Source organism: Xyrauchen texanus, chromosome 32, assembly GCF_025860055.1.
Source record: "Xyrauchen texanus isolate HMW12.3.18 chromosome 32, RBS_HiC_50CHRs, whole genome shotgun sequence".
Classification (NCBI taxonomy): domain Eukaryota; kingdom Metazoa; phylum Chordata; class Actinopteri; order Cypriniformes; family Catostomidae; genus Xyrauchen; species Xyrauchen texanus.
In genome coordinates, this window is record NC_068307.1 from 3211192 (window position 1) to 3225860 (window position 14669).

Sequence of the window (14669 nt, forward strand, 5' to 3'; positions counted from 1 at the left end):
AAAAAAAAAACACTTGAACCACTTGACCACTTGAATGTAAGCACGAGCTAATTAATATTCAGATGAGAAACCGCCCAAACAGGAAGGCCACCAATCAACTTCAGCATAGTCGAATTAATATTAAATATGAAGCCGGGAAGTTGTAAGATATCTAAGGATAAATTAAGCATACGCTAATATTCATAAGCGAAGCCTTCGCCATAGTAGGATTCGATTCGCTAGCTCGGGTAGAAATGTGTTTGAACTTATAAAATAAACTGTTCTGAGAAAATATAAAATGTAATGAGAACCCACACTCTTTACTCTAGTGTTTTGAGTATCTGTTAGCTCAATTTTATTACAACTGAGTTTGCTACGTCTTGTATATCGACAAGTCATGTGACGGAATCCAGCGGGACTACATCGATTTATTATTGACTCATTCTTACTATCTGTCCATAAGATAGATAGAGAGAGAGAGAGAGAGAGAGAGAGAGAGAGAGAGAGAGAGAGAGAGAGAGAGAGAGAGAGAGAGAGAGAGAATAGCCAATTACAATAAATTGAGACAAACCATTTAAATCATTATTTTTATTAATTTACCAAATTATTTCTATAAAAACCATAGATACTTAAAAATAAATAGATTAGCATCTCTTTATAATTTTAGTCATGATGAAAATAAAACAAAAGATATCTTATAAATCTTACAACAAGACAAACAGCACTCTAGAGGCAATCAGATTGCAAAAATCTTCCAAACTATAATTCAGATCATGTTTTTGGACAATTGTCCAACTTTGATTTCTTCAAAGATAATCTTAAAGGATGCTCAAACTGCTAGATTTGTATTTCTGGTGTGTAAAATAAACTCAATAGTTAAATATGAATATCTGAAGCAAATGTGAATATAGAATACTTATAACAACAATAAACCTTTATTTAATATAAAATATATAAAGTTGTAACACTGTGGATTTTAAAAGAGCCCACATTTCATTATTTAGCAAACATCTTTGTTTGAAACACACCACATTCTTAAAGCTTCTAGCAGCAGCTGTGTGTCTGGAACAGCAGCAAACAAGGAATCACATGTATGAAACTTTATAGTGCTCATCGTACTAATCTAGTCTGTTTTTTTATTGATATCCAAATGAATGAAAGTATATGGAAAAGGGTCAGATATGCTTTCTTAATTAGAGACACAAAAGCCCAAAATATACTTCAGTTGGATGTGAACGCTAGGCGTCTGCATTGAGGATGTGAGTGCTTAAGCACTAACCGCGTGTGGCCTAATTTTTCTAACCGCATGTAAAAACGTACATTTGTTTTGTTAGAGTTTAAACGAATCGTGCCAGAAGTGCACAGACAAGGACGGTTCCCGTGTCAAGATAATCTAGGCCGTGCACGGGCCTTCGCGTCAAAACCGAAGTATACTTTGGGCCTAAGCGTTCACGTCAAAACCGAATTATTCTTGGGCTTAAGCATTCACATCAAAAACCGAAGTATACTTTGGACTTAAGTGTTCACGTCAAAACCAAAGTATTCTTTGGGCTTAAGCGTTCACGTCAAAACCGAAGTATGCTTTGGACTAAAGCGTTCACGTCAAAACCGAAGTATACTTCAGGCTTAAGCATTCACGTCAAAACCGAAGTATTCTTTGGGCTTAAGCGTTCACATCAAAACCGAAGTATTCTTTGGGCTTAAGCGTTCACGTCAAAACCGAAGTATTCTTTGGGCTTAAGCGTTCACATCAAAACCGAAGTATTCTTTGGGCTTAAGCGTTCACGTCAAAACCGAAGTATTCTTTGGGCTTAAGCGTTCACGTCAAAACTGAAGTATTCTTTGGGTTTAAGCGTTCACGTCAAAACCGAAGTATGCTTTGGACTTAAGCGTTCACGTCAAAACCAATGTATACTTTGGGCTTAAGCGTTCACGTCAAAACCGAAGTATACTTTGGGCTTAAGCGTTCACGTCAAAACCGAAGTATACTTCAGGCTTAAGCATTCACATCAAAACCGAAGTATACCAAACCAAAGTACACTTCGGGCTGAAGCGCTCACATCAAAACCGAAGAATACTTTGGGCTTAAGCGTTCACGTCAAAACTGAAGTATTCTTTGGGTTTAAGCGTTCACGTCAAAACCGAAGTATGCTTTGGACTTAAGCGTTCACGTCAAAACCAATGTATACTTTGGGCTTAAGCGTTCACGTCAAAACCGAAGAATACTTTGGGCTTAAGCGTTCACGTCAAAACCGAAGTATACTTCAGGCTTAAGCATTCACATCAAAACCGAAGTATACCAAACCAAAGTACACTTCGGGCTGAAGCGCTCACATCAAAACCGAAGAATACTTTGGGCTTAAGCCAAGTATTGGGGGGCCTGGGTAGCCCAGCGTGTATTGACGCTGACTACCACCCCAGGAGTGGTGAGTTTGAATCCAGGGCATGCCGAGTTACTCCAGCCAGGTCTCCTAAGCAACCAATTGGCCCGGTTGCTAGGGAGGGTTGAGTCACATGAGCTAACCACCTAGTGGTCGCTGTAATGTGTGGTTCTCGCTCTCTGTGGGGCGCATGGTGAGTTGTGTGTGGATTGACGGTCTCAGATGCAGAGGCAACTGAGATTTGTTCTCCGCCACGTGGATTGAGGTGAGTCACTATGCCACCAAGAGGACTTAGAGCACATTGGGAATTGGGCATTCAAAATTGGGGAGAAAATGAAAAAAAAAAAAAAAAACCAAGGGCTATTATTTGGGCTTAAGCATTCGAATCAAAACTAAAGTATACTTTGGGTTTACTTGAAAGGCCCTAATTCAGGCTTTGTGTTACTATGCTGCAGTTCTGTATGAGCACGTGCTAAATTCAGTCAATTATCATACAATCCTTAAATAAAAACCTTCAGATTTCAAATTAACTTGGGTCGAAGGGGGTTGATCCTGACGGAGGAGTACGCTCCGATATGCTTGATCGCATTGGGTTCGACACTATGTGCCCTCTCTCCTGGTGTCGATCTGACTTTCTTGTACAGCACCATGTCTTTTGCATTACCCTGAGCACAGACAACCTGATCCAGGTACTCTGCTGCTCGAATGGAAGCATTGCCTGGAAAGAGCATAGCGGGGGTGCAGCATTCAGTGGCAGGTGATACAGCATACAGCTGGGGTGAAAGGCGTCTAACCTCCAGGAGATAGTGCCTCCCTGCTAGCTCAACCATGGCCATTATATAAAGAGTGAGAAAGAGAAAATGAGGAAAAGACAGGGTTAAAGATAGAGATGTGCAGTGGGAAAATATGAGGAGAAGGATTGTTGCACCAAACATGCCAAGTCCCACCCATTCCAGAATGCGATACGGCTCTGGATTCCAGTATCTCTGCAGACGTTCTGGGTGGTACAGCTTCACGTATAGAGTGTTGAGAGCAAACTTCCGCGAGAGTAAGTTTTTAATCAATGGAAAAAAATCTGTCCCTGGCAGTGCATCATCCTCCAGGACAACTATGTTTTTTGGCCTCATAAGGTCCCATCCCTTCCTCAGGCAGTAAACATAATCTCTTTTCTCCTTTTCGAAGATGTTTGAAACTTCTCTAATCTTCGTCCTCTCATCTGGAGAGCGTCGAACAACCAGGAATTGTTTCTCCACAAGCCAGACATCCTCGTTCAAATAAGGCCCACTTTCGACATCACAAAGCATTACCTCAGCACATGGTTTATCACCGCAAGTCTTAAGGAGTGATGCAAGCCGTTGAGTGACCTGCAACAGGTAGTGATAGTCCCTCCCCTCCATTCTCCTGGCTGTCACAACAGTTACCAAGAGATCTGGTTCCTTAGCAACCGTTTCTGTCGGGTCCTTCGGGCTTTCTTTAGAGTCCACACCCTCCCAGAAAAGTAGGGCCTCCTGACCTCTGTTATAGCTCTCTTCAAGAGCAGCATCACTCAATGAATCAAGATACACACTTTTTAAAAAATAATATGAGTACAGTAAACGGTGACAGCATATAGGCAGTAACACCCCAAAAGTTAAAACACACAAAAGCAGCCCTTGAGCTACAGGGCTGGACCATTGAAAATGCTTGTTGATACATGTCCTCCATCTAGGCATCTGTGTCCTTTTAGACTGAGATCTTAATGCACAATTCTATGCTTTAAGTTTTCAAAGCAGATGTGACTGGTATGATGCACAGGTGGGACGATCCGGAGTCAAGCCAAAGAGTCACTTCCAGAAGAATCACTCCACATGTCACTGAAGCACTCACATATGAGCCTTTTCAAGTTGTTCATACACCAACAATATCTATAGAAAAGAGTGACACACAGATCATGGGTCATATGTTAATGCTGGAAATAAAAAAAATATTTTTGAAAGAATATTTAGCTTTTAAAAGGAATTTTACGGGTTTAATACAAATTAAGCTTGTTTCGTAGTTTCTCAAAATCCAAGCCATGTCAGATGTGGTGTAGGTGTTTTTGAATAGAGCTCTTCAGCTTGTGGTCCATAAACCCAGAAGAGACTTCACAATCGGTTCCCTCTGGATTTTCTTATGGGTTTTTATAATGTGGTTTCAAATGTGAATTTTGTACCATTTTGAATTAAATACTACAGAAAAAAAAAAAAGACACAGCGGCTTCAAAATTCACGTTTGAGGTATGTGTGTGTTATGTAATGTTAACCACAGACCTTATCTAACTCATAAGTTCAAAAAACCCTATTATATAAACCCATAGGAAAATCCAGAGGGAACACATGGCAAATTAGACTTCCAGGTTCACCTACAAATTGACGTCATGGATGAAAAGCTCTATATATCTTATGTGATATGACATCATCATGTCACATGACCAGGAAGTTCTGAATATTTAATATTTAAAAACCATCGCTTGGTCCAAAATACTTTCAAAGTACTTTCAGTGCTGCTTTTAAAGAAGGAAACACATCTTAGCCTCTTAAGCAGTACGTTTTTTAGGTATGTAGGCGAGTAGGATGTAGATTACGGAAATAGAAGTTTCAAACTTCAACATTTCTAAACAACATGCGCTGCCTTAAGTCAGGCATTGATCAGTCTGCACAGCGTTGCATGAAGTCAGACACATTAAAATTTGTGTAAAATACATTTAAACTTATTATGATAAACAAAGCGACGTAAGATGTAAGCCAGGTGTGTGTAGATGCATTACAGGGGGTCGGACATCAATAGGTCACATGATTACAATGTTAAATACATTTTAATATTGAAAATATCATGAAACATGATATAAAGTTACAATTCCAAAAACAAAGTGATGTAAGGTGGTATGGTGTTGAGTATATAGTACATGTGTTACAACATCAGAACATATCCAAATGTTTATTTTTTTGTCATATATTTCTACTTCACTTGTTCGACTTTATTACGTTACATCAGTATAAACCTACATAATGAAAGTATGAATGACCGTTGCATTTATATAGCGATTTTTCGGACACTGCGCTCAAAGCGCTTTACACAGTGAACAAGGGATTGTCCTCGACCTCCAGAATCCACCTGGATGATGTGAAGGCTGCCATAGTGTGCCAATACGCTCACCACACACACACCAGCTATTGGTGGTAAGGAGAGAGTAGAGTTATAGAGGCAATTTATAGATGGGGATTATTAGGTCACGATTGAGAAGGGCCAATGGGGGGAATTTTACACCCCAGTCTTTTACGTACGTGAAGTGCCCTGGGATTTTTAATGACTACAGAGAGTCAGGACCTCTGTTTAACGTCTCATCCGTGTTTTTATAACCAGAGAATCATCTGCTTTTTAATGGTCTTTGTCCCTTTAACGCTTTAGAGATACTCCCTAACTTTGCTTGCTGGATTGCTTAACAACAAGAAAACCACAACCCAGAAGGGTTATATTAAGTAAAATAAAAGTCAAACGCATAACACAACATACCGTGCATTACCTTAATATTACGGCAACCGTGTCATTAACTCAGTTGCTTAATTAGAAGAGCGAAACAGGTCACCAGAATCGTACTATTCTTCTTCTTTCAGTTTTCCGGAATCGTCCTGTACATCAAATTAAAATCATGCTTGATCATCGACGTGCACAAACAGCAACTGAACTCCTCCTTACCGTAACAACTGAATAAAATGCGCATACAATACATTGGGCGGAAAATGTTTCACTGTTTTCAATGCTGCAGAGTGTTTAATTCCTCGAGGGGGCGCGTGATGGCTCATAAAGACGAATTGTCTGGCGTTGAGCCCCATTTAAATATATGACATTATTGGAAACATTTAAAAAGTTTAAATCGAATAATTCCAGATATTATTTTCTGACATACAATTTTAATCAGGCCACAGAAATCTCTAATATTAGAAACATCTACATCATCTTGAAACATCTTCAAGTAACCGTAAACGATTGTGATTTGTCCATCTTTAAAAGCGCTTACAAAAGTAACAGGTACCATGTGATTACTCGTCCTTGCGAAGCAGCGGTCTGGATGAGACACTGGAAAAACTTGCTAACCATTGTCAAGAGTTACAATAGGATCATAATTATTTATAACGACCGTAACGGCGAGCCGATAAGCCACGCCTATTAGTATCTATGTTTCAAGTTTTCTGGCCATTCTGTCCACTTTATTTTCCATCTTGGTCGCCTTCATAGCAATGTAATTGCTATATAAGCGCTAGATGGCAATGTGTACGTTCTGTTGTATTCGTTGCACTGTATCAGAGCCTATTTAGCAGAGACGGGCAACTCCTATTAAAATGAATGTGAGAAATTGGAACGCCCAATATGGCGGATATAGAAAAAGAAGTCCCGCCTTAGAAGTAAAAGAGCCAATCACCTTATAGATACAGACATCGCCTGTCAATCAACTTGAGAACGCGCATGCGCATTTACAAGACATCCCTGGAAAATGGCGTTTTTTTTTTTAACGTAATCTGAGGTGAAGAAGCGCAATGTATGATGTCAGTTTTGTCATGTTTTTGTGCTGATTGTAATCTTGACCAACAGCTGTGGAGATTTCGGTCTTTGCCCATTTTAATAGATAGAAGCTGCACTTGAATGCTGCTTGTTTACATAGCTAAAATAGCTGCCAAGCAGGGGCAGATTATGATTATTATGACAATTATCTTTTAGATTTAATTATCTTTTAAAGCTGAGATCCACACAATCCATTTTTGTATATTTATTTAAGTCTTATTTAACACCCATTCTGTTATTTACAGTCAGATTAATTCAAACACACAGCACAGATGTGATAAAGAATCCGCTCAACTATTTTAGCATTTGTTATACATAAAAATTTTACCTCAATGTAAATACTACAAATTATGCATGCAAAAAAAACAAAAGAAAGAAGCATGTAACAAAATGTGTAAAAGTGCATATATTTAAAGGGGAAATAATACATTATGAAATATTTTAAATTCATCAAACACTTTAAATATTGAAGAATAAAAATAGGCTCTTACAGCATCTATGCATGGGTTTGGCGAATCTCGGCAAATAGTTCAGGCAGTTCTGGCTCTTTTCTAACTCATCAGCGTTCCATTCAGAAGTGATCATCCCCTATTTATATACTATTTAAAACAATTTAAATACCAACATTATATTTAGTCTCGACAAATTTTACGTATCTAGTTAAATCAGTACTTTTGTACCACACCAAATTAAATATACAAATATTATTTTTCTCCCTCCAGAGCCAAGTTATTTTGGTAATGTAGGCCAAACATGCACTTATAGCAATGAATGGTATATAGTTTGTGTATTTTAAGAGTACAACCTGAGCTTTTCAGACATGCCAAATATTTCGAATTTGGCCATGACAACTGCCTCTCCTTGCTCTATAGAAATGTATGACATTACAATCAGCACTTCAAATGCAATATGACATTTTTTAATCAATTATCATGTTTTATATACCAAACACTATATTGTTGTTTGAAAAAGTTCAATTGTAAAACCTTTTTATCTATAGTAAGATCCCATTATAATAACAAACCATGAGATATGTATAAAAACATAAGATCTATATAACGACAGGGGAAGCTGCATATGTAAAATAAATCACACTTTATATGTCAGTATTTATAAAGCTTATTTTATTATGGTGGACATGAATGGAATGGATGTTGTATCATATTTGATACACATATTTTCAACACAATTTGTCTATAAAATAATGACATTTTCAGTGGGCACATGTTGCTTCAATTCAATAAATACTCATTTTGAAATATAAGTAAAATATTATCGTTATTGTTCATTTTACTATCAAATCAGCAAAGATTTCACATCAAAGAGATGAGTGCATCACAATGCGAAGGTAGCCATTTCAGAAAATATTTCACTTTGGTCTTCTACTTCCAGAATAGCATGGAAACTTCTAGTACACAGCACATAACATGTTTTAATCATGTTGATGATGTAGAGGCTCTAGAAATTCATGTATCAAATATGATACATGTGGAGTTATAGGGTTAAAGAGTGGCTACATTTTTTTAATTAGAAACAGGAAGGGAAAAGGGTTCTATAATAGGACTGAGGGCCCTCATTGTCACAGGGCCCAATTGAGGGGGCCTTGTATAAGCTGTGGGCCCCACATATTCAAGCCTATATTAAAAAATAACCTATATATAAAAGTAGATGGGCCACGAGACCTTGCAGCCCAGGGTCCACCTGGGCCCCTGGTAGTACAAGGGCCCCTGGGTACTAGCCCCAATGGCCCGGTCCGTAATTCACCTATGCTGCCCGGACTGCCCAAGAACGTTCCAAAGATGACCGCCGACCGGACCGAGTGGTGTCTAGCTGAGAGCAAGAACATGTTAGGTATGAAATAGTTGTCTGTTGCAAGTGGTTCTAAAATTATTAGATTTTATTCATTTATGATACACTCCATTTAGTTATCACAAAAACTGATGTCAAGCCAGAGGCAGCCTTATTATTATTATTATTATTATTTTGATGGGAATTAAAATGAGGCTGTGTGTTTAGATTGGTGAGCATAAAACCATTCAATATTAAAGCAATAGACTTTTAGTCCTCCAGAAAAGTGAAAACTTTCCTTCTTTAAATGATCAGGGCCGGGTTCCCCAATAACGATGTATCTTATCTCTTAAGAGTGCTCTCTACGTGCAAGGTTACGAACGCTCGCCGCAATTCCACGCGCGTTTCCCAAAAATGCACTTAACATGAACGCGCGAGAACGCACTATACGTGCTACTTAAGAGTCGCTGTCCATTTGAGAAGTGCTGAAATATAACCTTATATGGAATCGTATTCTGAATGTTTAACCTAATAATTGTCATCTGTTGTGGATTAGCAATCAAGACAAGTCTATATAAAGCACCTACCTAATACAGGCACTGACAAAATGGCTGAACAAAAAAAATCAAGAAAAGATACCTTTCAAAAAGATTAAATTAATGTCCTTTTAGAGGAGATAGAGCAAAACAAAGATGTTATTTTTAACAGATTTAAAGGACACCATACAAATAAAGAAAAACAAAACATCTGGGAGGACATTGCTACCAAACTAACTGCAACCAGGTGTGTTCAAAGATCAGGGAAGGAGGTCCGCAAGAAGTGGCAGGATTTTGCAAGCCTGGCAAAAAGGAAGAGGGCACTGCAGAGGATTGCAATTAAAAAAAAACTGGTGGTGGTACCAATGAGTCCCCCCGTCTCACAGCAGAGGAAGAAAAGGCATTGTCAATACTTGGCACAAGTGCTTCAGATGGCATTAGTGGGGGTATTGACATCCATGGAGGAGTAGGGATAACTCAACCTGAGCCTGAGCCTGAGCCTGAGTCAGGTCCTTCATGCTCAGAGGAACCATCAGTTTCATCTGCCATCTCCCAGCACCTACCATCTCCTAGTCCTCCAAACAACCCTCCCAGGCCTCAGCCTCCATCTTCAGTGTTCCAGACTGCAGCCACAACACCTCAGCAGTTTGAGAATGTCTGTAGCTGTAGTCAGGACCTAGTGCAGCTGGAGAGGGAGAAGCTAGATGTCTTGAAAGACATTAGGCAGTGTCTTCAAGAAGCCAATGAGAGAGACAACAACTTTCAACAGCAGCTCATTGAGCTCAAGAAGGCCAAGCTGGCCTTAAAAGAGAGGAGGCTTGCACTAGATGAGATGAGTTTTGCAAGGCCCTCAATTTCTGTGCCAATTATCTTGCCAGAAGACACAGGTAATGTGATTTATTGTTCAATGAGGATTCATGAAGTTTCAGTCATTTCTTGTGCAATGTGAAATGTTTTCTATATGTAGTTATGACTCATCCCACTGTACAATGTCTTTTGCAGGTCATGGGGAACTGAATAGCCCAAATTAATAAAACTATACAATGTTTTTTATTAATAAAGCTAGATGCAATGTTTTTTATGTCCATGTGTTTGTTGAACCATGCACACAAGGCCTAAGGCCATATGAAATACTATAATAATTGTTATGAGTTCTTCCAAGTGTTTCTGAAGTAAATGGCTAATGGTTGATGATTATTTTCAGACATAAGCATTTAAGTTTCAATATTATTAATATATAAAGTCTATATATTTAGCGTGACAGATAGCACAAATATACATGTACAGTATGTACTTCATCTAGCCAATACATTTCTACAGGTATAGACAAAAAAGACATGTTTTACCAGTACTGTTCTATGTATACATATTTATAAGAAGCACAACTTTTCATCATTATGAACAGAGGATAGATTAAAGGAATATGTAATCTATACAATTTCTAAGCATGCCACACCTTCACTTTCTTCAATGTAGGGGCTAATGTCATTACTGAAATTGATGATAGGCAGTGGGATATGTGAACATTATCACAGCCTGATAATCATCACATGGTTCCTTCAATTAAGCTAGGATTAGTATAGAGTTTACACCTCACTAGACTTTCAGAGGAAATCATGGCTGCACTACAACGTGTTCTTCAATTGAGGGTCAGAGAAAGACAAAGACAGAGACGACCACGAAGTAGATTGGTGACTTTAAATGCCTTCGTCAGACAGCATCAAAACCGCTTGGATAGCCTTGATGGCATGGCTATAATTAGGCGATACCGTCTGCCAAGAAGACAAATAGCCCAACTGCTAAATAGCATTGGACCTCAGCTGATGTGTGCCACCAGGAGAAATTTTGCCTTGTCCCCTGAAGTCCAACTCCTATCAGCCTTGAGATTCTATGCAACAGGCAGTTTTCTCCAGGTACTTGGTGATGGGCTTGGACTAAGTAAGTCATCAGTTTCAAGAGCTGTTCAAGCGGTCACCAATGCATTACTTCCACTTGCTGCGGAACACATTAAATTTCCAGCATCAAGACAGGACATCACAGAAATACAACAGTATTTTTTAACACATCATCACATCCCACAGGTCATTGGAGTGATCGATGGTACCTTGATCCCGATCCTTACACCATCTGTGGATGGCCATGTATATATATGCCGAAAAGGCTATGCAGCTATCAACTGCCAGGTGGTCTGTGACCATAAGGGTTTGATCACAGACATTGTGGCAAGGTGGCCCGGAAGCACACACGACTCCTTCATATTCACCAATTCATCTGTGGGTCAGGAGGCACAAAACTCACAGGGACAGTGGAGGCTGCTTGGGGACAGTGGTTACCCACTGAGGCCATATCTCTTCACATCTGTGGCTAACCCTATGAATAACAGGGAGACAAATTTCAACGAGTCACACCGTGTTGCATGTAGTATTGTGGAACGCACAATAGGAAGGTGGAAGATGCGCTTTCGGGCAATTCACCAGTCCAGCGGTGGTCTTTTGTTTGCTCCACAAAAGTGCTGTGCAGTAATAATAGTAACAGCTATGCTGCACAACATTGCAGTGCAGATGAGAGTGCCCTTACTAAACAGGGAGGAAGATGAAGAGGTGGAGGAGATGGAGGAGGTGGAGGACGAAGATGGCATGGGACCACATGACCAACCAAGAAATGCCCAATACATGGCTGGTTTTCATGCACGTCAGCAAGTCATTGACAGATTTTTTTGAAATCATCCCTATTTCGGCCAGTCTTTGAAGCATATTTTCCACATTACTTATTTTATGAATTTTTTTGTTCATTAATTTAATTTAGATGTGTATTTCTATTTTTTCTTCCCTTTTTAATTATTTCATTTATAAATTAATTTAAACAAAACACGATTACAATAAAGTACAATCAAAACCTTATATTATACTCACGTTGCAGTGTAATCTGTTAAATCTAGATAAAAAGTGTAATCTGCCGGTTGTCCTGCAGGAGATCTCATAAATCTGTCTTCTTACGATGCACTTGGGGATTAACGATTACTCCAGAGCACTCGTAGTTCTATGAAGATTTTCAAGTGCTACTTAAGTTACGATGCTTTTGGGAAACAGACATATTAAGATCAGTCGTACGATCGTTTTTGCGAACTTCTTAGGCTTACGATGCTTTTGGGAAACGCAGCCCAGGTCTTTGGCGGACTGGTGTGGTGCCTGGTAGCATCTACGTTTATCTCCCCTCACAACCCCCAAGCATACGTGATGGCTGTGTCACTTTTTTGTTTTATCGTGACTTTCCTCTGGATGATGATATTCCTAATACACATCATAACAAAAGCTCTTGTGCAGGCGCGGTAGGTCCATACCAACGTCTTCTCTCCACTAATCCATTCCCCTTTCTCTCTTTTTATCCCTTTTTCATTCTCTCTCATACAGACATCTCTCAGCCTCTCCCCTTTTTACCACTTCTCTACTCACAATATTAGTACAACTGAATAAGAGTCAAATACAGCATACAAAGCAGATGTAATATGTGGAGAGGTAGAAAAAGTGCAAAGAGAATTTGTATTATAATTAAAAGCAAGTGCCTTTATTTATGCAATACAATGTGTTCATTCACCATGAAATCAGCACTTTTACCTTATCAGGGTAAACAAGTTTGAGGCATTTCCTTAATTGTCCCTCCTCTTGTTTCTGTGCAGAATGTAGCATACCATGGATTTGCGGCATTCCTCTATCTCAGCTCATCTGTGCTTCTAGCTATGATAACCTCTGACAACAATGGAATTGGCGGAGACAGAGGCTCACTTTTTTACAAGCTGGACATAGCTGCTGTGGTGAGTTCATCGTGTTATATGAACTTAAACAAAGGTCAAATCCATAATGCCACACTGTTTTGTCTTACTGGGGCGGCTGTGGCTCAGGTGGTAGAGCGGGCCGGCCACTAATCGCAGGGTTGGTCGGTTTGAATCCCGGCCCATGTGACTCCACATGCCAAAGTGTCCTTGGGTAAGACACTGAACCCCAAGTTGCTCCCAATGGCAGGCTAGCACCTTGCATGGCAGCTCTGCCGTCATTGGTGTGTGAATGGGTGAATGAGACGCAGTAAAAGTGCATTGAATACCGCTAATGTTTAAAAGGCGCTATATAAGTGCAGACCATTTACCATTTAAAACAAGTATGCAATTATGTAATAGTAGAGCTTGAAAAACTGACGAGACATTCAGCATCTTGACAATGTACCACACTAATATGGTAACTAATGTTGTCTCTTTAATTTCAGGTGTTTTCCTTTTTCAACACTTTACTGTATGTGATCCACGTCTTTTTCTCAGCCATCAGATGGAAATCCTTCTAAAATGTCAATGCTCAATTGTTTAACACATCTAATAGATGTCAGACATGATTGTTGCACTGTCTTTAAGGAATGCTATGTTGATGTTTGCACCGGTTTAACATGCAAACAAATGGCCTATGGCATTCATTGTATGCATAATCGTTCATGTGATAGTAGATTGATAATCGAGTCTTCTCACTGTCATCTGTACAAACTATGTATTTGTATTTAAACTGCCTTGTTGCTTATATTTCTTTTGTAAACTATTTTTGCCACTGGTATATATTATATGTCATTTTGATCAATATAGTAAAATAAATAAATAATAATCTGTGAAGTGAGTTTTCTCATCTTGGAGTCAAGCTGGATGAGTATAAACGGAGGGTTGCTGTTCTAACAGAAATTACATTATTGCCCTAATGTTTTTACACTTTTGCTTACAAAACTGCCCCTCTAGATTGTCCTTGTGACCCCCAGAAACATCTGATGCCTCCGGTCAGAAGGCAAAACATCATAGCCCCCTCTTCCCTGGTTGGATGGCGATAAATGAGAAACTGTTGACCAACCAAAAGGTCAGAATGCCCAATGTATGCATGATTCGTTTTTTAGTATGATGCATGCATAATCCGTATTGTATGTTCATCATCCTTCCGTTACGGTGGTGAAATGCTGCCATGTACTTATTCTTTTTTTTACACACTTATGCCATAATAATGTTTCTTTTAATAACGAGATATTATGTATTAAAAAAACAAAACGATATATAATGACATGAAAACCAAATCTTTCCTCATTATAATGAGATATTATGCAATGAAAACAACATATTTTGTTGTCATAACAAAATCTTATGTATTAAAACAATATTTTGAGATATTATGGTGTAAAAATTAGATGGTGGCCTGGGTATCTCAGCGAGTATTGACGCTGACTATCACCCCTGGAGTCGTGAGTTTGAATCCAGGGCGTGCTGAGTGATTCCAGCCAGCTCTCCCTAGCAACCAAATTGGCCCGGTTGCTAGGGAGGGTAGAGTCACATGGGGTAACCTCCTCGTGGTCACGATTAGTGGTTCTTGCTCTCAATGGGGCGTGGTGA

General features: G+C 39.1%; 2 protein-coding genes and 1 pseudogene across 3 annotated transcripts; 2 read left to right on the plus strand and 1 right to left on the minus strand.

Moving 5' to 3' along the window:
• Positions 1-605: 605 nt before the first annotated feature.
• Positions 606-6063, minus strand: LOC127626230 (post-GPI attachment to proteins factor 4-like). Of its 2 annotated transcripts, none has more exons than XM_052101865.1 (2): positions 5902-6063; positions 606-4264 (listed from the first exon to the last, which is right to left on the minus strand). In XM_052101865.1, the coding sequence occupies exon 2, from the start codon at positions 4070-4072 to the stop codon at positions 2882-2884; it is 1191 nt and encodes a 396-aa protein (XP_051957825.1). In that variant the 5' UTR covers positions 4073-4264; positions 5902-6063; the 3' UTR covers positions 606-2881. The 2 variants fall into 2 exon arrangements, with proteins under 2 accessions (XP_051957825.1, XP_051957826.1); XM_052101866.1 differs by having other exon boundaries at positions 5892-6063.
• A 4815-nt stretch (positions 6064-10878) lies between these two features.
• On the plus strand, positions 10879-11982 carry LOC127625747 (putative nuclease HARBI1). The gene has a single exon (XM_052101113.1). The coding sequence runs from the start codon at positions 10879-10881 to the stop codon at positions 11980-11982; it is 1104 nt and encodes a 367-aa protein (XP_051957073.1).
• A 420-nt stretch (positions 11983-12402) lies between these two features.
• On the plus strand, positions 12403-13594 carry LOC127625748 (myelin and lymphocyte protein-like; annotated as a pseudogene).
• The last annotated feature ends 1075 nt before the right edge of the window (positions 13595-14669 follow it).